Raw genomic sequence first — 26,071 nt, forward strand, 5'->3', positions numbered from 1 at the left:
GAGAGAGAGAGAGAGAGTGTGTGGGTGTGTGTGTGTGTGTGATGCCATCTGTGAGCCTAAAAATTGATGTCAGAATGATACTGATTGAAACATTCAGGAATAAAATTGCAGAACTTTTGATGCTAAACGAAGTCAGCAGTCAGGAAGTGCTCTGGAGAGCCCGCTGGTCTGGATGAGGCGGTAAGCAGGAGGGGTCAGGGTGCAACTGAAAAACACCAAATGCAAAGAGAGAGAGAGAGTTTTCTGAGGGAAAGTTTCCTGTCAGTGTGTGAGACACAATTCCACCGCCCACCTCATTTCCCCCCCTACCCCCACCCCGTCCCCCCGTCCCAAACCCCAACCCATTGGAAAATGGGAGCCAGATGGAGCTCCACACAACAGCCAGCCAGCAGCAGCAGCAGCAGTAGAGAGACCCTATTCAGCTGACACAGAGGCCCCTGGAGCGGCTCCAAAACAAGGCACAGCACTTGATGATGGGACACAAAATGTCTTCTGAACCCTTGTGCACTACGGGCATTAAAATCTCATTTCAGGAAACACTTGTTGATATAGACCTGTTCAGAGTCGACGTCCTCATGAATGCGTGCGCATCGTCGACTCAAACACACCAGAGATATTGTATGGATATTACGAGAGACTGTACTTTTCTGGGTGGTACTGCACTCTAGGGGGAGTGCAGACTCCACTCAGAAAGAACGGGCTGCTGCGCTCAGAGACGTATCTCGACAGCGGCCACTAGGAGAACTGCCGGCATGGGTAAAATCGGGAGTGGTGATTCTGTATGTAATACTGGGTGACAGTGCAGACACTAAAGAGAGAGAAACTGCCGTTCTGAAGCCTATACGACGTTGATAAAAAATAGAGATTCCGAAAAGTACACTTGTTATGCTATTTTGAGAGGGAAGATGCTGTTCCAGAAGCATAGGAGATGTTTGTTGTTACAAGACATTAAACTACTGACTGGACTGACGACATCGCCAGGAATACCCGTGTCCATGGTGCCCACTGCATATCTGAGGTTAGCGCGAGCATCCGTTATCTTTTTCGGAAAAAACACCTGTTGAGTCTCTGTACAAGTGAAGGGAGCACGGACGATTTTGAGGCAGCGGTGCGCACGCAGCCAAATTACGTCATACCTGTTTACAAACTCTAAAGGGGTCTATTGCATAGGCTACAGAAGTGTAAACATGAACCAGGAACAGGAGAGTTGGTGATGTTTGGTGACTATTTGGCAGGTGTTTTTTTTTACTATTTGTCCAACATACTGATTGTGAAATCCATCATGACAAGAAACAAGAAACTTAAAACATTGATGAAGTATAAAATATAGTACTTTTTAAAAATTAAGCTTGTTAGACATAACATAAAAATTGTTTACAATAATAACTGAAAATGATCTCAGAAAAGCCGTGGACTTCAATGATCTGATCTTGGCCTTCGTCGTGCCATATAAATGCTGTAGTAATGTGTGTAGGGCTGTAACGATACACTCAACTCACGATTCGGTTCGTATCACGATTTGTGACCTACGGTTCGATACAACCCACAATTTCATATTTCCCAATGTTATAAAAGAAAATTATGAATAAAACTATGACAGATTGTTGGTAGAATAGGTTACAAGAGACTACACATAATTTTAAAAAGTTTAAATATAATAGTGACGATGATTTGAAGCGCGCAAGCACCATCACTTCATATCATGTGGGAGTTTTCTGGACTGATGGGTGTCAAAACTTTGAAAGGGTGAATCACGATACTGCCTCCTTGTATCACGATGCAGTATTGTGAGTCTTTGTATCACGATTTCTCGGTTCGATACAATATTGTTACAGCCCTGAATGTGTGGCATTTGAACCAATCTGATATCATCTACAAACTACACTAGATAATGCCATTTTGTTTTGAGAAATCAGCATGGTATTTATATGTGACATGAATCCATGTGTCCAACTACTAACCGACAACCAACACACAGCGCCCCCCTGAGTACTTCTATGATGTATGAAATGGGCAAACAAAACATGCCGATGACTGACAGTCACACTTCCTGAGTCTAATTTCAGATGCCGTGCCTCACTGCTGAAAGAGAAGTACTTTCCTGCTCTCGGGAAGATAAAACGCTTCCTCTCTCTGTCTTGGAAGGCAACGTCCAAGTGTCTCGTTGTGAAATATTTGTGAATTCTGCAACTGTGTCAAAGATAATATTTTGAAATCATACACACATCTTTGATATACAAAACTCAACATCACAAAGCAAACACTACATTATTTCTTCTTTCGAGCCACATTAATCCTTAATGAGCAGACCAAGCCTTTATCATCCTCCAACCATAACACATACGCTGTTGTAGCCATGCTGTAGCTAGCTGTGCTGTGAAGCACACCGTGGAGAGAGGGGGAGTGTTTTCCTGCACTCTGTGATCAATCACTGGAACTAAACAATGAAGTCAATGACTTAACAAGAGGGGAATCCCAAGGATCTGCTTGGTGGATACAACCCCGCCAGACACGACCCTGACAGGCCTGGCAGGAGACACGCGGGTCGTCCGGCCGTCCTAGCCTCCTTTTGTTTCATTTCCTTCAGCAGCTAGCCTACACTAACAACTTCCCTTCTCGACCTCCCCAAGTTTTCATTTCCCAGCTTTCCGCTGGAAAGGCAAAGATATACACTTGGCACTAAATACCCAAACAAATCCCCCCCCCTCCCGAAAAATCCTAATTATAAGACATATCTCGAACTAATAAACCAGGTCATTCAGTGGTAAACACAGAACTCATTGTTTAGGCACGGCCGGCAAGCCGATTAGAATGAAAAGAACATTGTTTATGCTGTGTTTTTATTCCAGTGATGGAATGGAGCACATCCTACTAGCTACAGGACAATGGACACAGCAGTAACTCCAAACGACCATCCTTGGATGGACTTTCCCCCACACTACCTAAACAGGGAATGGGCTGCGGAATAGAGAGAGAGAGCGAGAGTGTGTGTGTGAGAGAGAGAGAGAGAGAGAGAGAGAGAGAGACAGAGACAGAGACAGAGACAGATGGAAAGAGAGAGAGAGACAGAGACAGATAGAGAGAGAGAGAAAGAAAGAGAGGAGGGAAAAGTGAGAGAGATGTGGCACAGATTCTGCACATCAGACAGAGACGGCTTTGCAACAGCACAGTACAGCACAGCACAGCACAGCGCTGCACACTCACGGCTCACAGCCCGGGCCAAGCGAGATTACTGGTGTGAGGTGACCCGCGACGAGGCAGCGTTTTCATTTCCACCCCTCTGAAAAGGGCCCGAGCAAACACAGCCCGATGACCCCCCAGTCTTTGTTCCTGTTTGGGCTGAGGTCACTCTAGCGATGACATCATAAAGCACACACACTCAAAGACCCTGCTCTGGGGTCCCATGGTCTGCAGTGCCCACACCACACCACACAGTGCTGGGACCACCACTGACAGCAACGCCAGCAACAGCAACAACACACAGGCTCCCAGTCACAGATCATGGAGATGTGTGCCTGCCTTCAGAGAACAAGTTAACTCTCAGAGTTCAGGGTCCTCTTGACCATGCTGACTTTCACCTCCCCGCTAGATGTTAAAACAATCGAGTTCAATCTCCCACTTGAAACTTTCTCCGAAGTGTGTGCTAGCAAACAAAACCCACCATTGTTTATCGTTTAGACGTTTAGACCCCATGAATCCATAATGGCTTTCGAAAAAGTGCAATGCATATTCAAATGAACTGGAGGGAGATGACATCTTGCTATTGTGTTGGAGTCGGTCCACCCTCCACTAACTTCCAGAGCACAAAGGATCCTCTGGGCTCTGACGCTATGCTAATGCTTGGCCTGGCAGGCCCTCAAAAATGGCAGCCATGTCTCTCTCCAGTCCAGTCCTCTCCCACCCCAGTCATCTAAGATTTTCCAGCCCCGAGATCTCAAAGACAGAGAGAGTGTGTGCACAACAAGTGGGGACAAAAAAGGCAAATACAAACAGGGGGGAACATTTGCCAAAGTTGAGTGCTAGCAAAGCAAAGAAAATGTCCCCTTGTAGCACTCCTTTTGTCCTAGAATTCCTCCCCCTTCTCTCTGCCAAGTCCCCCCCCCAACATCCAACATCCCACTCCACCCCCCACAAACGCCCTTCCCAATGTTTAGTGGGAAATAAAACACTCTCAGTGAGAGAGAGAAAGAGAAAAAGAGAGATAGAGAGAAAAACAAACAGAAAGAGATAACGAGAGAGAGCAAGAGAGAGAGAGAGAGAGAGAGAGAGAGAGAGAGAGAGAGAGAGAGAGAGAGAGAGAGAGAGAGAGAGAGAGCGATGGCAGGCAGGAAGTAGATACACAGACAGAGTATATCACTGGCCGAGGAGAATGCAGTTAGCATAGGGGAGTTCTCATTAAGAAAACAAGGAAAGAGAGGCAGGACGCAGGACCTCAATGATTCAATTGCCACTCACTTCCTTCTGCTGTACTCCATGGGAGCTCAAAAGAAATCTGTCTTAAATTAGAGGTCTTCCGCTCTCCTTGGAGAAGAGGCTGAGAGCAGTAGAATTACAGGGGGTGGCGTCTCTCTCTCTCTCTTGTGTGTGTGTGTGTGTGTGTGTGTGTGTGTGTGTGTGTGTGTGTGTGTGTGTGTGTGTGTGTGTGTGTGTGTGTGTGTGTGTGTGTGTGTGTGTGTGTGTGTGGTCACTTGAGTGTGCGTGTGTGTGTGTATGAATGCAGTGGATTTGAGTGTTTGTGTGTGCGCTTGAGAGTGACTGAGTAGAGAGCATGTGTGTTGAATGAGTGTGGGGGGGACCTCAAGCCTAACTAGTGAAGTGGAGCCATTTTAAAGCCAACACATGACTCTGCTTTGATTTTTAAGAGTAACCAGATTGCCCTAGGGGAGTGTAGTGTACCCCCTCTCTCCCTTTCTCCGCGGGACAGACACCCCCCTACCCTCGCCTGCCCACTCTTTACTGGCCCTGAAGGTAAAGAAAAGGGAAAATGGAGCAATTGAACAGCCGTTTCTGTGACATTTGAGTCCAGTGAAGCTGCCCTTTCAAATGTGTGTCAATTCAGCGGCCCCAGAACTGCTGCTTCACATTTCTTCTATTCTGTTATGACATTCCGTTAGGATGGCTGTTCATTTAGCCACACATCGCTGCCTGACACCCATGAATCACAAATCCACACTAAATCCACACTCAAACTGTAGCAAAGCAAACAGGATGACTTTGGAACACTCCATAACAGGGTTTAAAAAGACAATTAGTAAAGGGCTTTGGCCACACACTTAGGCTACTGGGTGAAAATATTTACATTTAGGTGGATCTAAACAAAACAAAAAATTAGTGATACAGCAGTGTTGTTTTGTAATCTGTGTCACAGAAAGAGTGAAGGACTTTACCCCTGTCTGTGTTCCTGATTACCACGTCTTTGCAGTGCAATTACAAGCTTTAGCTAGGAGTCTGAAATCCTTATCCACCCACTTACATCTGAATGCAAGAGGCGGGGAGAGGGCTCCCACAGAGGAGAGGAAAGCACAAAATCCTCATTTCTACAAAGCTACCTAATCTGAAGCCAACAGAATGATGGGTCTCTCCAGCTGTTTTCCCAAGACCTGCCTGTGAGAATTCTTTCTGCCACTTTCATCAGCACACAGTCAAAACCAACCATACGGCCCGGGACAATAGCCTAGCCTGGTGTGAAGTGAAAACAACCCTGTGAAAAAAAACTTTTCCAAATAGGATATTCTCCCAGCTCTCTTTCCACCAAACTAAACAAACAACAAACACACCAACCCTGTTTGTCCGATAAGCAAAAGCCTCAAAAGAAAACTGTGAACTCACGGAAGAAATGTTTAAATAGGTTAGCCATATCCATTCCCGGCTTTGGAGCAGCGACTGTGCCTCTCCCTCTCCCTGTAGTGGAGCAACTATTTCATGAGAACTTCCTGAAAGTCCAGAGCTATTAGCGGAGCGGCTCCCCACCCCGCCCACATGGCTGAGGAGAGCCAATGGGAGTGGGAGAGGGGAGAGGGAAGAGGGGAGGGGGGCTTCCTCTGAAGCTGTTCAGCTGCTGCCTGCATGGGGCCCACACAACTTTTTTTGTGGGTCTTGCAGCAGGGACACTTGTCCAACATTGGTCACTGCCACGGCAACCATGTGTCCGTCAGCAGGCCAGGCTAACACTGTGGCAGACTGCTTGCTTTGGGGTTTGGTTTCACCACCCCACGGAATGTGTGGGTGACTGCCTGGAACTTGGTGCTTTCACATCCACCTGTTTCTCTTTCGAGCAGTGCAGCAGCAGCATGGGCCACTTGGATTTCAGGCACGCAAGGTCCTCACGTTTCCCTGTTTTCCAAACCAAAACATCTCACCTATTCCAGTGGCTCTGAGAGGAGGGGGTACAGAGGGTAGGGCAGGGCAGGCTGGGTGGAGTTTGGGGTGGAGTTTGGGGTGGCCATAGGCCTCTCCCTGTCAATATGCCGGACGGAAGACTAGCATGGGATTATGGTTGTATAGAATATCACAGATCTACACCAGAGGTGGGCAACCCAGGCCCGGGGCTCACATGCGGCCCGCTAAGCCATTTCATGCGGCCCGCTGAGCTTTTTCAAGAAAGAGAACTTTTAAATCCAAATTCATACAGTCACTCAGGATATGGCTACATAAAACAGGGCTCTTGCCAACATACGATTAAACAAGTACTATATAAATACATTTAATTACAATAGGCGGGAATGGCATAGCTGACAAGTTATGTTAGCGTACACAATTTCTTATTATTGACATGGGCAAGCTGTCTGCGACATCTGGCCCTTCGGTCAATATTATAAACCCAATGTGGCCCTTGGGCCAAAATAATTGCCCACCCTGATCTACACCTATGTACTGGTTCAGTTACAGCAGGGATGGGGAACCTTTTGCATTCGAAGGGCCACTTCAAATTCATCCGAGGGCCGTAAAAGTCCTCAGAGGGCCGTATTATGAACACAAACCAGGATTTCCCCCTGCACTTTAGGCCTATATTGAAGGCAGCTACGTTAAAAACAGTCCCCACCTTCTCTAGGACCCCTGAATATAACTTAATTGTATTGCAAATGTAATTTCTAATATTCCTTTACAAAATATGTAATATTTCATGTGAAGCTGCATAACATTAAAATCAAATCGGGGGCCGGATGAAACGACAAGGGCCGCAAATGGCCCTCGAGACAGAGGTTCCCCACCCCTGAGTTACAGGATCGTGCGCATGTTTCTGCCTGTATGATATTGATATACTTCTTTTGAGCTGCTGGAGTTACACACTAAACTGAGGGTCAATGACTACCTGTATTAGAGTCCAGTCTGAGAAGAAACATCATAAATTCGCTCCCATTAGCAATCAGCCTCGGAATTTGCAAACTATGGAAATAATTTCACAAAGTAAGTCCATATCTTAATACGGTTGGAAGTCAGATGGAAAAAAATCTCAAATCTCAAAATCTTTTTGTAAAAAAAAGTACACTCGTCCTTTTTGCGACAACTTCATATTTAGTAAAACACTACACACCCAAACTATTTTGAGTATTGTGTAATGACTTAATGTTACCATACAAGTAATTACTCATGAGATTTAAGAAGGATTAAGGTAAGTGTTCCTCTGTGTTTCTGTAATTTATTTCCAGACGAGGCTGGCATATGAGTTAGTGGTTCTCAATCTCAACCTTTTTAATTTGAACAAACGTGAGCTCATCAATAAGCCCCCCCACACACCCCCTGACCATGTGCCCCTGAGCCCATCCCACCCTCCCACACTTCACCTGCCTCCATCTCAACGCCCCCCCCAGGGCTCTCCAACGCCCCAGGGGGCTCAACCCCTGTTGAGAAACAAGATAGAGTTAGTGGGAGAGGGACCTATAAAACTGGAAGGGGCCCTACCGTGGCTTAATGGTAGGGCACTCGTCTACTACGCGGTCTACCCGAGTTCGAATCCGGCTCGAGTCCTTTGCCAACCCTTCCCCGTCTATCTCTCCCAACTTGCTTCCTATCATTACTTCACTATCCTATCGAAGTAAAGGCACCCCCCCCTTTCCCCCCTCCCAAAAAAAAAGCCTGAAAGGGTGCTGGTGACTCATGGTATCCACGGCAATAAAAAGGATTGAGGGTCAACATGGCGAAAGATAAACACTTTTAGTGTCATAGTAGATAATATTATTATATGATATTATTTCTATAGTGTATGCACACGTGAACGTGCTAAGGAGTGCTTTTAAAAGGCATCAACAGCTCCTTTTATCTACAACAAGAATGCCATTTTCAGGGCATTGTCTTCTCAAGCATCTTCTGGAGTGTGTACACAACAGAATAAATGATGGAGCCACATTCTTTTTTATTTACCCATCCCACAATATAAAAGAGCACCTGCCTTTATCGACCCAACCGCCTGGCATCCATCTTCCAGAGCAAAGGAAAGGGTATTGGACAGGCAGAATCGGAGCACATGGATGGGGAAAGCCCCAGGTATGATGGAGTAGGGCTATTCAGGTTCTCAACCTTTTTTCAACAAACACCCCCTTGGCCTCATCATAAGCATCCCAGCGCCCATTGACCCCATCATAAGCCCACCCCCTTAGTATTACAAAATAAAATTGGCTAATGCCTCCCAATGGCAACTAAGTACTGCCCCCTCTCAGCTGTCTCCTTCTCAACATCCCCCTTGGCCTCCCTAATGCCCCCTGGGGGGCTGTAGAGCTCCTGTTGAGAAGCACTAGGCTGTTATATGGCTGTGTGAGAGCCACAATGTAGATTATTCACCCTACAATGCGATGCCCATTTTTTTACCCACAGTTTTAATTCTATTTTTTGCAAAGAAATATATAAATCTTATAGCAGTTTATTTGTGAGCTGTATTCATTTCGAAGGTTCTTTAATCTGATTTTGGCATTGCAATGCTATTCTGCTGCTTAAATCATACAGCGCAATAAGCAAGAAATACTCATATTCAATGTTCTCAAGCCATTTCATGAGCTATATTTGGCACAGAGAAGGTAGGCTTGTGCTGTGCCCTATGAAAAATCCATGTACAGAAAAGACATGTGTGGCTGTTCTTACAAAATGTGGAACAATATGCATGAGAGAGTGCATGGTCCAACTGTTACTCAAAGGGGTTTGTGCACCTTATTTCTATGAGTCTTATATTAAATGTTTTTTTTCTCTATTTCTTGTTTTCTTTATTCCTTCACTTTTATTTTTGTGAAGCACATTGAACTGCATCTGTGTATGAAATGTGCTATACAAACACTCTTTAAAGGTACACTGTGCAGGAAATGGTCAAAAAAGGTACTGCAACTATGCTGCTCATTGAAACTGGGCTGCCTATTGCCAAATTTGATCTTTTCATGAAAGTAAACTTAGATTTTCTAGTATGGCCCAAGTACAGTCATTTTTGCAGCTAAAAATGGCTATTTCTGGAAATTCAAAATGGCGGACCGTGGAGAAGATCCCCCTTTTCATGTATGAAAAGTGCAATTTTTCCAGTCATAATGGATACTTAAAATTTGATGGTGGTGGTAAGTATTCATGAAAAAGGTAACATTAGTGAATGGGTAGCATTAATTCTGGAAATAAACAACTAAAAATCTCACACAGAGTACCTTTAAAGTCCCCATTTTCATCCCTGGTATGGCAGAATTTTACCGTCCTCAGTATCACTTGAAAACTTCAAGCTGCTTTAGCACATTAAAATGCCCAACAAAGTTTGTCATTTGAAACAACACATTATTAAGGCTATGTGAAGAATTCAGGCCTGCATGAAAAGTGACCGAGTGGCTGAATCGAACCATGACGAGTATCCTAGACCAGCCTGGTCCCGATTAAAACCTTTGGCTATGGAGGAGAGCGAACCCGTCACCCCGGCCTGCTGTCGACAGAGGCACTACCATCGTGTCTGAATAGGGCCATGTCTTGGATTACAGCTTTGGAGGCACCTGGTCGGCAGGTAGGGCTGTAATTTGGGAGGTCCTCTCAGACAAGCACAGGTCACCTGAATGAGTGACTACGCTTCCTGTGGGGGTGTGAAAAAGGCTGAGTCGCCATAGAGACCAAAAACACAGCCTACGGCTCGGAGGCAACACTAACAAAGCCTGTATCACTAATGTGCCTCTTAGCAAACTACATGACTGCAGGGTTAAGTGTGGTTCAATAAGGCCAAGGGTGTGTTAAGACACATTTATACTAGGTGGAATGGTGACTCTAATTATTTATCAAATACACGATCAAATGAGTATATGTGTTAAGTACCTATAGTCATCCATTAGAAAGTAGATTATATTTGACATTTTAGTTGTGTTTACAGGATGGCTATGCTAGTTTGAATCAATACTGACCACAACCCAGTAATTCTTGTATTGACATTTGACAGGCTGAGGTATTTAGCCCTGCTTGTTGCAGAGAACCAATCAACCATTTGTTCAGTCCTTGTGCTGGTCAAAGCACAACACAATTACTAATTAGATTCGGAATTAATCAATTGGATTAGGGCTTAATATATACTGGCATGGCTACTAAATATTTTGTGACCAAAACCCTGCATTCATTAATTTGATTAATATAGGGCCTTCCTAGTGTATTGTAGCAAAATAAAATGTAATTGAAATAAAGGAAAATCAAGACATGACTTCCAAAATTAAAAAAAAATAGTGAAAAGCAGCCCCCCCAAGATTATACATCACGAGAGGAAATTGACTGTAGTGCTCCACCGATACAGTTTACACATAGCATTGTCAGCCTGAGGGGTAGGAAGAGTCACTTTCCATGTCCGGCTGCGCTACGCTGCGCTCTCCCCATAATGAGCGGGAAGCCGTCCAGCCCCTATCCTCTTTCACACGATAGGTGGCTCCACTGATAACAGACAGCATGGCTCGTGTTGTACAGGGAACAGAGGGCCTGTCATCCAATCTGCCACTGTTTACACTGTTTGAGGAGAGGAACAACCTGAGAGGCAAGCCCAGACTCCAAATACAGCACTGGCATGGCTAACTGCACACAGTCGCAGGCAGCCTTGCTGCCTTGCAGCCTTGATAGGACTTACATAGGATGAGGAAGACATGATCATAATCACTGGATATGAGTATGCCAACTCAGTGGCCTGGGGAAAACCAAAACATCCTGAACACACACCACACAGTGCCTGTGTGTAATGCGCTCTTTAATCCATGATGATGCCTAAAGCACCTGAAAAAAAACGTCTGCAAAATGCCTGGGGAAAAGGTGGGCTATAGAAACCTAAATATTGCAGCCTCTGACCACATAGAAACATTAAATAATTTGCATTTACAAGCTAAGACCCTTGCATTTGAATGTATTCATTCAGCTCTAGCTCTAACCAAAATTTTGAATAAAAAAAAATCTCAAATGCCATGAGCCTGAATGCTGTGTCTACCTGGGGCAATGTTGCGCTACGCAGCATATAGCATCAATTGGTTAAGCCACCACCTCAAATGAATAATAATGTGTTTGTCTACCAAGATTCAGACAGACACAGATTTGCATTTCAGAGGGAAAAGGAGGGCTTTGTAGTGTCACATGATAATGAAGGATGTCAGAATGCCTCAAGTCATGGATCCACATGCAAGCCTTCATCAGGCCTTCCTCAACTTATTCTATGCGAGACACTCACAGTTTACACTAGCCCAACATTTGGTAATCGACCAACGTAGGCAAACTGTTCGCTCCAGTCTTCTCATCTTTCTTTAATGTTTCAAGCATCACTTTGAGACAATGGCAGCATGGCTGAAACAGCAGCTGCCATTTGTGAGAAACAGTACAATGGGGGCGTACTCGTATATCCAGAGAGGGCATCCTTCAGCTGTTGGTTCAGCCGTTTTGGAGAAGTAAGGTCAATTGCGACCTAATTCCCTGCCACAGTCTCAGGCACATCTGCCAGATCGCCTCTGCTCAACCAATTACTACTCACTATTTTGGGAACATTAAGCAATCTGTTGGAGCTATACTATTCTTTTTAAGTAATGTTAAAGTTAATGGTTAATTTGTTTATTGTTTTGAGAACATTACAGTATGATTAGTTATTAGTATTTTAGTAATGTGGTAATTTTAATAATAAATGATAATTCTACTTGTTTAGTTATTTGCTTTGCTTTATAGCTTTAGTCATTTTTCTTTGATTTATTTACCGATATATCATTTGAACACTTGGGGGCGATAGTGGGCACAGGTACACCTGTATATAGGTAGGAAGTAGGTGGTGATCTGTGTAGGCACCTGGGTGATGGGCATATGGTTTTTTACCAGAGCGAGAGATGCCATGTGTTTGCTCAACTGGAATAAAATAAACCACCATCAACTCAAGAACTTTGCCTGGAAATTGGACTTTGTCTTGCCTGCGTACATTACCTGCCCATGGTGCCTGAAGTGTTCCGTTTGATTTAAGTTTAATTTGATTTTGTTTGACAAACGGCCACTACACAAGTAAAAAACCTACCCAACTAAGAACTGGCTCAAGGAAAAGTCTGCGCCTATGGATTAATGAAAACTTTCCTTGGATCTGGATCTCGGACATTATTGGAATATCCGATGGAAAAAGGATTTGTGAGTTCATCGTTCATGGATTGTTTGTTGGCGTGAGGGAGGAAGGCCTTGCCCAGAACAAAGAACTCGTGGTATGTGCACTGCTGAAGAGTTAAAAGCCGTATAGGAAAACGGTGAAGATGATTTCATTGAAAAGTTGTTTGGACTTTTAAAAAGTTAAAACTGGCTGCCTTGACTGCTGCGCGCTTTGTATTTACGCGCCCGGCCACCTTCATTCATAAAAAGGCATGATAAGAAGCCTGTGCATTCACAACCTGTGTCGGTGAAGAGGACTTGCTTGTTTTATAAGAACATTGCTTACGATAAAATTCGGCACTTTCTGCTCGTCACCATTGCCGCATTCAGATTCAGAACTTTATTCAAAATTATAAGTTTGTAGCAAAATGTCCGACGTAGAGGCGAAATCCGGATTGGAAAGGCCTGAATCAAAACGGTCGATTAAATTAACACCTAATGGAATATGCTTTTACATACAGACTTGTCAAGAAAATCGATCAGCAAAAATTAAGCAATCTAAAAGGTTTATGGATAAAATCCGCGGCCTAATTGAGTCAGGTGGAAAATCAGATGCTGTGAACGCGCAGCTTGCCTTGTTCATTCAGTGCTACGAGGAGGCGCTTAAAGTACACGAGACATTCATGGAATTGCCTCTACCAGAGAATGACCAAACGCTTAACAGCAACATCAAAAACTTTGAGGATAAAATCACATCATGTCGAGCATTTACTGAGGAGATAAAGGAGTGGCTGTCTAAAAGTGGCAAACCATACTCGCAGCCAAAAGAGCCTCATGACACAGACTGTCTTGATGATGGGATAAATCCCGAAGACAGCATTTCAAATGTGTTGAGTGTAAAATCTAGTACTGCAAAATCACGCGCAACAGGCGCATCAACTTCTTCATCCAAGGCGCGCGCAAAGGCGGAATCCGAGAGAATGGCTCTTTTGAAACGCTCTGAGCTGCTGAAAAAGAAACATGAAATTGAAGTGCAAGAGGAAAGGTTACGACGAGAAACAGAAAAATTACGCAGGGAAAAGGAACAATTGGAGCTGGAAACAGACTTGGCAGCAAATACAGCAAAGCTTGAGGTATTAGAAAGTAAAACGTCTCAGTGTGGTTCAAAACGATCAGATGGAATGAACTCTTATTTGAAAAAGAGTAAAGCCCAAAACTCCACCGGACTAAATCCCCAAGCCAGCGACTTTGTTCCTCATGCAAATATTCTTGCCTTCCCTGCTGCACCAGTAGTCAGACCAAAGCAAAGACCTGCTGCGCAAATGAATGTAATGCCGCCACAAGTAAGACGCACTGCTCTCCTCGGACATCAAACAGGAAACAATTTAAATTCCCAAACTCAAACTGGAAATAACAAAATTGATGTGGTGAACATTATGCAAAAACAAAATGAAATCACTGCATTGTTAGTTCAGCAGAGTGTATCATCAACTCTGCCTGCACGAAATCTCCCTGTCTTTGATGGAGATCCTCTCCAATATCAGTCATTTATTAGGGCCTTTGAAAATGGAGTGGAAATGAAGACGGATAATGCGATTGACTGTTTGCGCTTCCTTGAACAGTACACCAGGGGGCTTCCAAGGGACCTTGTGCAGAGTTGCCAACATCTTCCCCCAGATCAAGGCTATCAAAGAGCCAAAAGTCTTCTTGCACAGCACTTTGGAGATGAACACAAAATTGCATCTGCTTACATGGAGAAAATAATGAACTGGACTCCAGTAAAACGTGAGGACGTGAAAGGATTGCAAGCACTGTCTTTATTTCTCAGAGGATGTTCGAACATGATAGAACAAGTGATGTACTTGAGTGAATTGGACATACCGTCTAACATGCGTAGCATTATCCTGAAACTTCCCTACAATTTAAGAGAGAAATGGAGGAATGTTGCATGTGATCTGTTGGAAAAAAGAGGATATAGAGCCATGTTTAATGATCTTGTGAATTTTATTGAGAAGCAAGTCAAAATAGCATTAGATCCAGTTTTTGGAAATATTCAAGATCCTTACCCCTCTTCTCACACCAAAGCATCCAGCCGCAGTCAGCTTAGTGAGAGAAAGGAAAGCAGTTTTGCCACAAATGTAACTCCTGTCAGCCAAGACTCTATGGCGCAGCCTTCAGGACATGCAATGAATAACACCAACTCCTTTCATAGCTGCCTTTTTTGCCTGCAGAACAACCACACATTGAATCAGTGCTCAGAGTTTAAAGCCAGAGAACACAGTGACAAAATAAACTTCATCAAGAACAAGGGCATTTGTTTCGGTTGCCTCAGAATAGGCCATATAAGCAAAAACTGTCGGAGACGTTTGAATTGCCATGTATGTCACAAGAAACACCCCGGAGTCCTTCACATAGAAAAACAGAATACAGGTACATCTGTCAACCCTTCAACTGATTCAAATGTGCCCTCTCAGACATGTAGCCATATCGGGGCCGGAGTAGAACACTCCACCTTTTCCATTGTTGCTGTGAAAGTCAGAAGCAAACTGACCAACAAGACCACAGAGACATATGCGTTCCTTGATCCTGGCAGTTCTGGAACGTTCTGCACAGAAAACATGGCAAGAAAGCTGAAGCTGCGAGGTGAGAAGACAAACATTCTTCTAAAAACTATGGGCCAACAGAAAGTTGTTGATGCTCACATACTGTCAGGGCTGGAGGTGTCTGGCATGGATGCTGAAGATTTTATAGAGCTTCCTGATGTTTTAACTCAAAAGTGTATGCCTGTGTCTACACTTAACATTCCCAGACAAGCTGACATTGCTCCATGGCCTTATCTTAAAGATGTAAAACTTCATGACATTCATGCAGATGTTGAACTGTTGATAGGAACTGATGCATCTAAAATCTTGGAGCCTTGGCAGGTGATAAACAGCCAGAATGACGGCCCATACGCCACCCGAACTCGGGTTGGTTGGTTAGTCTATAATGGTGGCAGCTGCAGAAGCAAACGTGACTATTCTTCTGTAGCAGCAAATTACATCTCTGTTGAACACCTGCAAGGAATTCCTGTAAAACAGCATCACCATGACCTCACCGAAAGAGCATCAGAGGAGCAGATTGAAATGTCAGGAGTAGACCTCAAGCTGCAAAATGAGCTACAACCCAAATTGGAAAGAATTGCAGTCGTCAGAGAGCCAACTGATGTCGATCAGGACAAGTGGCATGTATTGGATGATGGCCTTCAGTTGATTCCTGCTGCTGACCCGGAGATCAAGAGAGACCAGACTCAACAGAGGAAAGCTCCTAGAACAAGACTTGCCTTACTTCTAGACTCGCCTGCTGAGAGGGTGTTGCCAGATGAAGCTCCATTCACTCAGAGACAGAAGTGGACAGAAAGAAGAAACCTTGTACCTGGAGACATTGTTCTTGTGGCACATGCTACAGCACCGAGAGGAGGCTGGATGATGGGGAGAGTCCTGGAAGTGAGATCAGATGCGATGGGCCATGCACGCTCCGTGCGCTTCAAAATGAAGACCAGTGTCCTGGAGAGGCCTGTGACGAAGCTGTGCCTGCTGCTGGAGGCTGGAGTGGACTGACTTGGCCATTTGGTCTCTCTCTCTCTCTCTCTCTCTCTCTCTCTCTCTCTCTCTCTCTCTCTCTCTCTCTCTCTCTCTCTCTCTCTCTCTCTGATTAACTTATCTTTTCTTTGTAGGTGCAGCAAGAAGACATTTGTGCTTGATGTAGTTAGTTAGCGCTTATTGTATAGCTCCTCTTTTCATAATTCAGTAATTGTGATAATGCCCAATTAGGGGCCGGAATGTTGGAGCTATACTATTCTTTTTAAGTAATGTTAAAGTTAATGGTTAATTTGTTTATTGTTTTGAGAACATTACAGTATGATTAGTTATTAGTATTTTAGTAATGTGGTAATTTTAATAATAAATGATAATTCTACTTGTTTAGTTATTTGCTTTGCTTTATAGCTTTAGTCATTTTTCTTTGATTTATTTACCGATATATCATTTGAACACTTGGGGGCGATAGTGGGCACAGGTACACCTGTATATAGGTAGGAAGTAGGTGGTGATCTGTGTAGGCACCTGGGTGATGGGCATATGGTTTTTTACCAGAGCGAGAGATGCCATGTGTTTGCTCAACTGGAATAAAATAAACCACCATCAACTCAAGAACTTTGCCTGGAAATTGGACTTTGTCTTGCCTGCGTACATTACCTGCCCATGGTGCCTGAAGTGTTCCGTTTGATTTAAGTTTAATTTGATTTTGTTTGACAAACGGCCACTACACAATCTAATAAAGCTGTTATAGAAGTAAAGAGTGTTATAGAAATTGAAGTGTTATTGTGTTATGGATATAGTGATTTTCCTTTAAAGAAAATGGTAAGCAAGCCAGGATTCGGCAAATGTTTTGACAACAAAAAGGCTCCTTACAAGTTTTCACTAAGGCCTTACACACTCAAGGTGTATCTTGGCACACACTTTAAAGTTAAAAGTGTTATAGAAGTTGTATTATAGAAGTGTTATTATATTATAGTCTTATGGTTATAGTGACTTTCCTGTGAAAGTGGTGTGGCAAGCCAGTTTTGACATTTGTTTTGCCAAAAAGACAAGTTTTCCCTCAGTCATTACACACTCAAGGTGTATCTTGGCACCTACTGTATACTCTCGGTGTGCTTACCTAGGGAGTCTTTCAGGTTCTTTACAATGGACGCTTTCCTGGCACTGTTTTTCCTCTCCACGTAGTTAGAGGGCACCAGTCCAGTCTGGTTGGTGACGTTGCGAACTCGCCACCAGGACTGCGAGTCATCCAGCAGCCACAGTCGCTCGTTCTTCTTGATGTCCAACTCCTGGTCCTGCTGGGCGATGTAGTCAAATTTGGCGATGACAATCACCTCCTCTGTCATCCTGACTGGGTGAGGTAAAGAGGATAAGGATGTTTTTTTTTTAAATAAAGGACAGTCAAGGCTCACTGGAGCAAAGTGGAGCCTGCAGGTCACACACATCCCCAGCAGGTGGGGCTGTAAAGACAATATAAGACTTTTCAAACAACTCAATCTACTGTACTGTACTGTATTGTATGTGTAAGCGGTCACTCCAAAGGAGTAAACAAACAAAGGAGATACGCATTCGGCGCTTCTAAATTGACAATCCGGTGCAACCAGAGCAGGACTAAATAATAAGTGCAAAGGGAAAAGAATCTGGTGCCACACGGATGTCTATTTTCTGCTATTTATTTTTTCAGTGCAGTAAGACTAACGTTTCGACATGCGTCTTCATCAGAGTCCTCCTAACATTTTGTGTTAAGCCTGTAATGTAAACCCTCTGATGTAACTTCATATTCCACTGCTTTTTTAGGAGAGATAAAGTTCTATTACAGATACAGATGTATTTTTTTTTACCTGGTAGGCATAGAATCAAACATCTGCCTTTACATGCCTTCTTACTCTTCCACAATGCAAATGTATTTCAGTTTTCTGTGGTTCTGTACCAGTGGAAAGTTTTAAAAGACTGCAGCCCAGAAAGATGACTAGACTGCTGATGACCCATTTTCTGGGCACCCACTTGAAAAAGGAGAAAAAGCAGAATAAGGAGCGTTCTTCCCCCTTGTTGCTTTGCAGGCGGTGAAGCAACCGCCAGGCGCACCGGCCGTAACTTGAGACATTGAGAGACCATCCGGGGGCCGAGGGTCACACACACACAAAAAACCCTGTCTGAGCCTCGAGGAATATCGGGAAAGTGGAAAAAGTCAGCCTTTAACCCACAACTCAATTTGCAGCACCCAGCTCCTTTGAGTTTGCGAGGCAATCATGGCAGCTCAAAGTAAACAGCAGTAGCTTACACAATCACTTCGCACAAAAAAGGGCAGGAGGGGAGGGCCACCATGGCCTTCTCTATGAAAACAACACCATTTTATCTGCTCCCAACTTCCTCCTCTCCTCCAACAGTGCAAACGTAAAGCGAGATTATTTACATTTGCAGCAAAGGTAGCGGCCATACAAATACAGATCAGATTAATAGTCTTATTTGCCTGAGCTATGCAAACACCTACCTGCACCACATCAAACTGTGGTCATGTGCCAAGCTGGAGGGTTGGTTTATCTCGCTCTTGGCCACAGGAGACTGGGAGCAGCAGCTAAATGAGCTGAGAAGACAGAGAGACAATAGACAAAGCATCCATGCTACAGGAGATCAACAGATAAGCACACAAACACACTACTGAGGAGCAATTCAAAACCAACCTTATGGGTCAGATACTACAACATAGAACACCAGGAGTAAGATTGAAAACGGCCACTGTCCTGCAAAACACTAGAATCATCATAGTTTTCACAAGTAGGCTACAAACATCATAACTATAGCACAGCAGAGAAGGGAAGAGCTGATCACAGTACATGATCAGACGGTAAAATCAGTCAGCGAATCAGTCTATTCAAAACCAACACACTGCCATCCTCCTACTCTTCTTCCTCTCCCTCCACCGCCTCCTCTCCCTCTTCCTCTCCCTCCACCGCCTCCTCCACCTCTCCCTCTTCCTCCTACTCTTCCTCCTCTCCCTCCACCTCCTCCTCCTCCTCTCCCTTCTCCTTATTCTCTCCCTCTACCCCCTCCTCCGTTCCCTCTCCCTCCTCCTCTACCCCCTCCTCCTCTCCCTCTTCCTCTACCCCCTCCTCCTCTCCCTCCTCCTTCTTCTCTCCCTCTCACTCCTCCTCTACCCCCTCCTCCGCTCCCTCTTCCTCCTCCTCTCCCTCTCTCTCCTCCTTCCTCTCTCCCCCTCCTCCTCCTTCTCTCCCCCCTCCTCCTCCTGCAGCAGCGATGGCAGCAGGGGCAGGTGCTGATAAGCCAGGCCCAGGCAGTCTGCCCGTGCACAGTCCTGCGCCAGGCGGAGGAACAAGGGTCTGCCATTGTTTTCACAAGAGGCCACTTGCTGGGAAGCGAGTGCCAGTTGTGCCGTTATCCGAGAGGATCTGGGCTCACAGGCACAGCATACATGCCCACAGCGACATGATTGATGTGTGAACGTGATACGCAGTGGCAGTACTACAAAAAGTTGTCTCTAAAGGTTGGTCTCTAAATAGTAAAGAAAACAAGTGAACAGACAAAACAAACAAGACAAACAAATGTGTCATACATCTGCAAAGAAACATGTGTATTTATGTACAAGCCCTGAAGGTGCCATGTCAGTTCAGTGTAACCTTGATACTTCAAATACATGCCATCTTCAGACTGGTAGAGAGGAGAACAACAGGACCTCTCCTTGTTGTACTGTCCTTTGCTTACTAACGCATGTAGTGGTAATTAAGAGTGTTCCCTGTGGGAGGCAACCACTACAGACATGACGTATAGCAAGCAAAACATTTCAGATTCATGACCACCATCCACCCTCCCCCTGCACTTCACACTAACCACAGTGGTGACAGGACAAGGGCTTGACGTTAACTTTTTCACCCACCGGCCACTGTGGCTAGTGGCTTTCCCGAGTCACTAGTCATTCAGGTATTCCACTAGCCATAGATTTTCCATTGTTTTTTTTCTTTATCATGATAGTGTACGTCTAACCTCAGAAGATGAGGCGCTAAAGCAAGGTCGGTGTATAGCTTGCTACATGGAAGTATATCAAGCAAATACAGTAGAAGCTGAGTTATTGACCTTTTTCTTGAACTTACATACAAGTAATTGATACACAAGGGACAAACAAAAGAATAGGCTACTATAATACGTATATCAATAAGCTGCCAGCCAAATTGGCTAGTGACACTGAAAGTATTACTAGCCACAGCCAAGTTCTACCAGCATTTGGTCGGTTGGCAGGTGCCAGTGTCAAGCCCTGAACAGGACGCCACTCATCCCTCCCTCCCTCCCTCCCATGATGTTGTAACTAGGGCTGCACACAATATATCGAAAATGTATCGAAATCGCGATATCAAGAGTGGCGATATGCGTATCGCGAAAATGACTTAATTATCGCTAACAAGTAAAACATTTCTGTGCAGTCCAATCACTTGCTGAATGTCAACAAATGCGCAAGAAGCCCGCCATGACCAAAGCCACGCCCCCCCACACAGACCGACAAATTAGTGACAAGAAAAACACTCGGCTATATTTCTAAATATCGTTATCGAGGTATTGCATGCTGTTATCGAGTATCCATTTTTTTTTCTGATATCGTGCAGCCGTAGTTGTAACCCATGAAAAAGATCACAGTGTGATAAACAGCAGCAAAGAAAAGTCCGATGAAGCCTCCACAAAATAAACAGTCACTGTGCAGCACACTGTGTTGTTTTCTTTTCCTGCTGCATCCAACAGCAACCCAGTCGCATCACTCTGACCCCTGACCTCTGCGATTTCCAGTTGCATGAGGTCACGTCCTGTGGGGGGAGGTTTTTGGGAGGCGTGGCCAAAAGGAGGAGAGACCGAGGCAGAGGGAGATGGAGATGGAGAGGGAGCTACTTCATCAGGTGGTGGTGTGGTGGTGCGTGTGTGTGTGTGTGTGTGTGTGTGTGTGTGTGTGTGTGTGTGTGTGTGTGTGTGTGTGTGTGTCTGTATGTGTGTGTGTGCGTGTGTGTATGTTTGTGTGTGTGTGTGTGTGTGTGTGTGTGTGTGTGTGTGTGTGTGTGTGTGTGTGTGTGTGTGTGTGTGTGTGTGTGTGTGTGTGTATGTTTGTCTGTATGTGTGTGTGTGCGTGTGTGTGTGTGTGTGTGTGTGTGTGTGTGTGTGGGGAGGGGGGGGGGTATGTCAGCAGCACCAAATCTCATGACAGTAGAATCTGCCATATTCCAATTACTTGGCCATGTGTGCCCTGACTCAATTTGTGTGAACACTGAGGCCCCCTTCTTCCTGTCACGAAATTTCCGCTGCAGCAAAGTCTCCCATCACAACCAGGGGAGGCAGAGGCAGAGGGAGAGGCAGAGGCAAAGGCAAAGGCAGAGGTAGAGGCAGAGGCAGAGGGAGAGGGAGAGGCAGAGGCAGAGGCAGAGGCAGAGGCAGAGGCAGAGAGAGAGGCAGAGGCAGAGAGGCAGAGGCAGAGGCAGAGGCAGAGGCAGAGGCAGAGGGAGAGGCAGAGGGAGAGGCAGAAGCAGAAGCAGAAGCAGAAGCAGAAGCAGAGGCAGAGGCAGAGGCAGAGGCAGAGGCAAACGTATCACACCACAACTCATAGGTCATGGGATAGGGGTAGAGTGGAGAAGATGGATGGTGGTGCTGGTGGAGGACGCAGCAGTGGTTATAGTGTGTGTGTGTGTGTGTGTGTGTGTGTGTGTGTGTATGCGTGCGTGCGTGCGTGCGTGTGAGAGAAAAAAATGTTTATTGAGGGAGGATAAACTACATCTTGCCAATCATTAGCTGTCCACCACCCCCCATCTCCACCTATACCGTCTTCTACTATCTAATCACATTTTGTCCATGAGCTTCATGATCAACTTCAATCCTATTTCCACAATTTCCCTGACAGTTCTGGGGGAAATTTTGGTCAGTGTGAAAGCCCTCCTTGTGGACTTACAACCTCTCACCAAGCTGAAATCCGCCTCTTTACGGTTCCAAGAGGTAGGGCTGAGGGGAGCGGAGCCAGCTGAGGCAGAGGGAGGAACGCTGTGCTGTGAGAAAGACTTTCTCGGTCTCCAAGGGCACAAAACTTTCCAGATTTTACATGGCTGAAAATAGAGATCCATCTGGAAAACACTTGAGAGACATCATGGGAAACTCTCTCCGGAGTGATGAACAACTGCCACTGAGTGACCACAAATGCACAACGGTCGTAATTCATGGGGTGATACAAAAGGAAAATCGGTGTGGAATATTCTGCATTGTTTGTTCGCCATGCATGCATGATAACATGGCAAAGAAACATTTTAAAATCTTCAGTGGATAGTCTACTGCAGTCTACTGCACAGACATCATATAGAATATGAATGATGTCCATGGTCTACTGTACAAACGAAAGTTGTCTTTTTCATCTGATGAAAAGACTTTTCATCTGATGAAAATTCCCCTCTGGTCCGTATTCAAAGCTCATTTCAGTCTGATGTTTAACCCGTTAAGACACGCTGTTATGAATTTGCTGTTACCAGAATGGCAATGTCCAAGTCATTTGTGCATTACAAAAGGTCCTGTGCACTGTCATAGTAGTGTAGTACTATAGTAGTTAACTTTTCAATGACTCTATTACAGTGTGCCAGGAGGTACGCTGAGCATCATGAGGCTATAACATTGTTATGCCTGCATTGTGAGATGTCACACTTTAACCTCAACCCACAGGACCACAAGAGCAGCCAACTTTCTCACCAGCAGGAAATGTACATCAAGGTCAAAGGAAACATCAGTTTGGGTAAATAAAAATAAAACGAAAGGAAGGAAAGTAAAAACAAAACTTTTTGTAATCAGGAGAGAAGTTTTTGAAAATCAGACGAACGGTTCAAAAGTTATAAGCCGCTGCAATTTGCAACTTTAACCTGCTGGTGGCGCTAGAGGGGTTGGGGGTAGGGAAATAAAATATCTAACACTGTGCAGGCTGGTTCTCGATTCTCATTGGCTGATAGCCGTTGTAAATCGGGCGTAAACACACACCATTCCAACTGAAGATTCTATGCGCGTCTAAGTTAGACGCAACGCCTCTAAATTGGTAATGACAATATATTGCAGTTGGGGTAGGGGGTCTACAAGAAGAGCGCAGTGTGATTGCAAAGACGTTTCATTCCTGTAGTGTTTCATTCCTGTAGAGTTTTTGTAGCTAAGTGTGTGTCTGGCAGCGCGACGAACGCATGCACGCCCAGTAGTGTTGCCAGAGTATCCATCCATTTCCATCCAGAGTACCATCCACTTCCTCAACTAGTCAACTGAACGACATGGGTCAAATCAATTGCTATTACAGCGTTTTTAAAGAAGTTTACCCGTTATTAATCGAGCACAAACCCACATCCTCTCGTGGCTTATTGCTTAATTATTGTGAGTTACCAGGAAACTATCTAGAACAGGGGTGCCAAACCCATTTCGGTCCAGGCGCCACATACAGCCAGTGTTGGGCAAGTTACTCAAAAACTGTAATGTATAACTGATTACATGTTACTGTCTTTTCAGAATAATCCCTTTACACTACAATATGACTATAGCCTACTTGAAATGTAAGGCATTACACTACTTTTGCATTACTTTAGTTACTTTCGCCAAAAGAACTGTAGGCCTATGTGGATATGGTTGGATCTGGTAACTTTTACAGTGTAAATCAAGCTCATGAGACTTTTTCCCATCCAGGAGATGTTTTTGCCATCCAGACTAAAAACTACCAGGTTCAGGTATAGCTTCTTTCTGACCCACCACACTGAATACCACTAAAATCCAGGTCATTGTAATGCATTGTAACTTAAGTTATTTAGCATTGTAACTAAGTAAATATTACAGATTTTTGCCCTGTAATGCCTTACATTACTGCATTACAGCAAAAAGTAATGCATTACAGTAATGAATTACTTTTGTAATGCATTACTGCCCAACACTGCATACAGCTAATTTGATATTACATGGGTCGGACCAGTAACACAGCTGCAAAATACCACACATTTCTGCTTCAAATTGGAGTCCAACCATCTCAAGGTGGATGACTGTGGGTAGGCCTATATCAGGCACATTTACTGTAGGCCTAAATGAAGAGCAAAAAAATGCTCTCAGTATTGAAAACCTGTAGCAACTTTCTAATGGACAGGACACATTCTTCCTATTGACATTCTCAGGTTTTTTTCTCAGTACAAATCTGGGGTCAGATTGAACCATTTGGCGAGCCGCATCCGCCCCCCGGGCCTTACTATGTTTGACACCCCTAGAATGTTTGTGCAAGATTTGACAACTTGCGCGCAGATGGTTCTATGGGCTGCCATAGACAGATGCGACATGCGGTACAAAACCCTGCTGAGAATTCTTGTTGGGTCCGCTGTGGTGATATCTCGATTCCAAACGAGGTACAAATGACCGTCTGGAAGAAATGTAGGGTGCATTCAGCTAAATTGGGCCACTTTTTGGCAAATTCAGAAAGACTGATGAAATCTGAGGAAGAACATCAATACTTTACCCAAATTTAAGATTGATTGCGTAAAGTGACTCATAATCTTCCATTTCATGACAAAAAACAAGATGATTCATGTAAAAAAATTATAAATTTTTACAAGTTTTAGTGACAGATGTGTCATCCTGGATGGAAAAAATGCATTCAGGTAAAATGGGCCACCTATTCAGGTAAAATGGGCCACCTATTCATTCCAATGGTAAAACTAAGAATTGCACAAAAGAAAAACAAAATTTGTGATGATTTTAATATTCCTCCATTCCTGTTTCCAAAAAGATATCACAACTTCATTAAAAGAGCTCCCCTGACACCCCCATCTTCAATAATAGTCACATTGTTATATATGAATGGTAATTCCCATAGAAAAAAACGGCCCAAATTACTTGAAAAGGGCGGCCCACTTTACCTTAACATGTTCAGCCAAAATGGGCCGATGGGTTTTTTGACTTTTTTAGGTCTTAACAGTTCACAATGTTGCCACAGATTAAAGGCACAAATTCAAACCTAAAAACATATCCGTTTTTCCAGTTTTTATCACATCTGAAAACAGTATCATCCTTATTTTATCTAGACGATTTCTTATTTTGGCAAGACTGAAAATTCACTTTCTTCTGTCACTCTCCATATGAGGGTTCCCCCTGCCCATCAAAAAGCTGTTATGCAATTCAAATGACTTTAAACTGATAGAGTAGTAGCCTAATGTTGCAACAATTTCAGTACATTTGTGGTGGTTGGTCTGTAGAATTAAAAGAAATGAGACACCCAATGCTTATCCGGCCCAATTTAGCTGATTTAGCTGAATGCACCCTACTTGAATATCAATAGGCCTACTGCATTTTCATCTGATAGCCTATGTAGCCCCTAAGCTACATTGAAACTAATATTCAACGCGTGTGGGAGTCTACAAAGAGACCAAACCCACAAGACACTTTTTTCATCTGTGAAGACACAAAAATAAGTCAACTGCCAAACCCCCTTCAAAGTGGAAATTGCCTGGCGAATCATCATTGCCATGTCCTATGTCTTAAATCAATATAGTGGCTGTGTCATTCAGATGACAGCGCAGCGGTTTTTACTTCAAATAATGAAACCATGAAAAAAATATGGTTAGGCTACATCTCAAAGACAGCAAGAGTGAGCAGACTGATGGCAGCTGACTGAAACTAAAGATAGACCCAATAGACCCCGTTACCTTAAAACAGTATCTGTCCAAATTCAGGAAAAGAATCTAGCCAACCCATGGCGGACCATTACATTTTTGATGAGCGCTACACTATCTACAGATGCATCAGTTAATATGAGTATACTCACACATAGATCATTAGCGAAACAGCAAGATATATGACTTAAAGGAAAGATGGCAAAAGTACAACGCAAATGATCAGAGTGAGCAATAATGTCCAGACTACTTACCGAATTGGTCCACTCCGGTTGTAGTTTCTGTAGGCTTGATGGACAGACAGAGGATATCAGATCAGGG

The 26,071-nt window shown here is 44.2% G+C and overlaps 1 protein-coding gene across 4 annotated transcripts in view; it reads right to left on the bottom strand.

Moving 5' to 3' along the window:
• nck1a (NCK adaptor protein 1a) overlaps window positions 1-26,071 on the bottom strand; it is a 39,574-nt gene extending 13,503 nt beyond the window's left edge. Inside the window, exons 1-3 of one of the 4 annotated variants that reach the window (XM_063219154.1) lie at window positions 26,005-26,071; window positions 18,595-18,687; window positions 17,224-17,454 (exon numbers count right to left, since the gene is read on the bottom strand). In XM_063219154.1, coding sequence (XP_063075224.1) covers window positions 17,224-17,449 — 226 coding nt within the window. In that variant the 5' untranslated portion in view covers window positions 17,450-17,454; window positions 18,595-18,687; window positions 26,005-26,071. Of the gene's footprint in view, window positions 1-5,829; window positions 5,897-17,223; window positions 17,493-18,594; window positions 18,841-26,004 lie in introns of those variants that run through there. The other 3 variants (XM_063219155.1, XM_063219156.1, XM_063219157.1) reach the window with 3 other exon arrangements.

The sequence above is a fragment of the Engraulis encrasicolus genome, chromosome 16, assembly GCF_034702125.1.
Source record: "Engraulis encrasicolus isolate BLACKSEA-1 chromosome 16, IST_EnEncr_1.0, whole genome shotgun sequence".
NCBI classification, from domain to species: domain Eukaryota; kingdom Metazoa; phylum Chordata; class Actinopteri; order Clupeiformes; family Engraulidae; genus Engraulis; species Engraulis encrasicolus.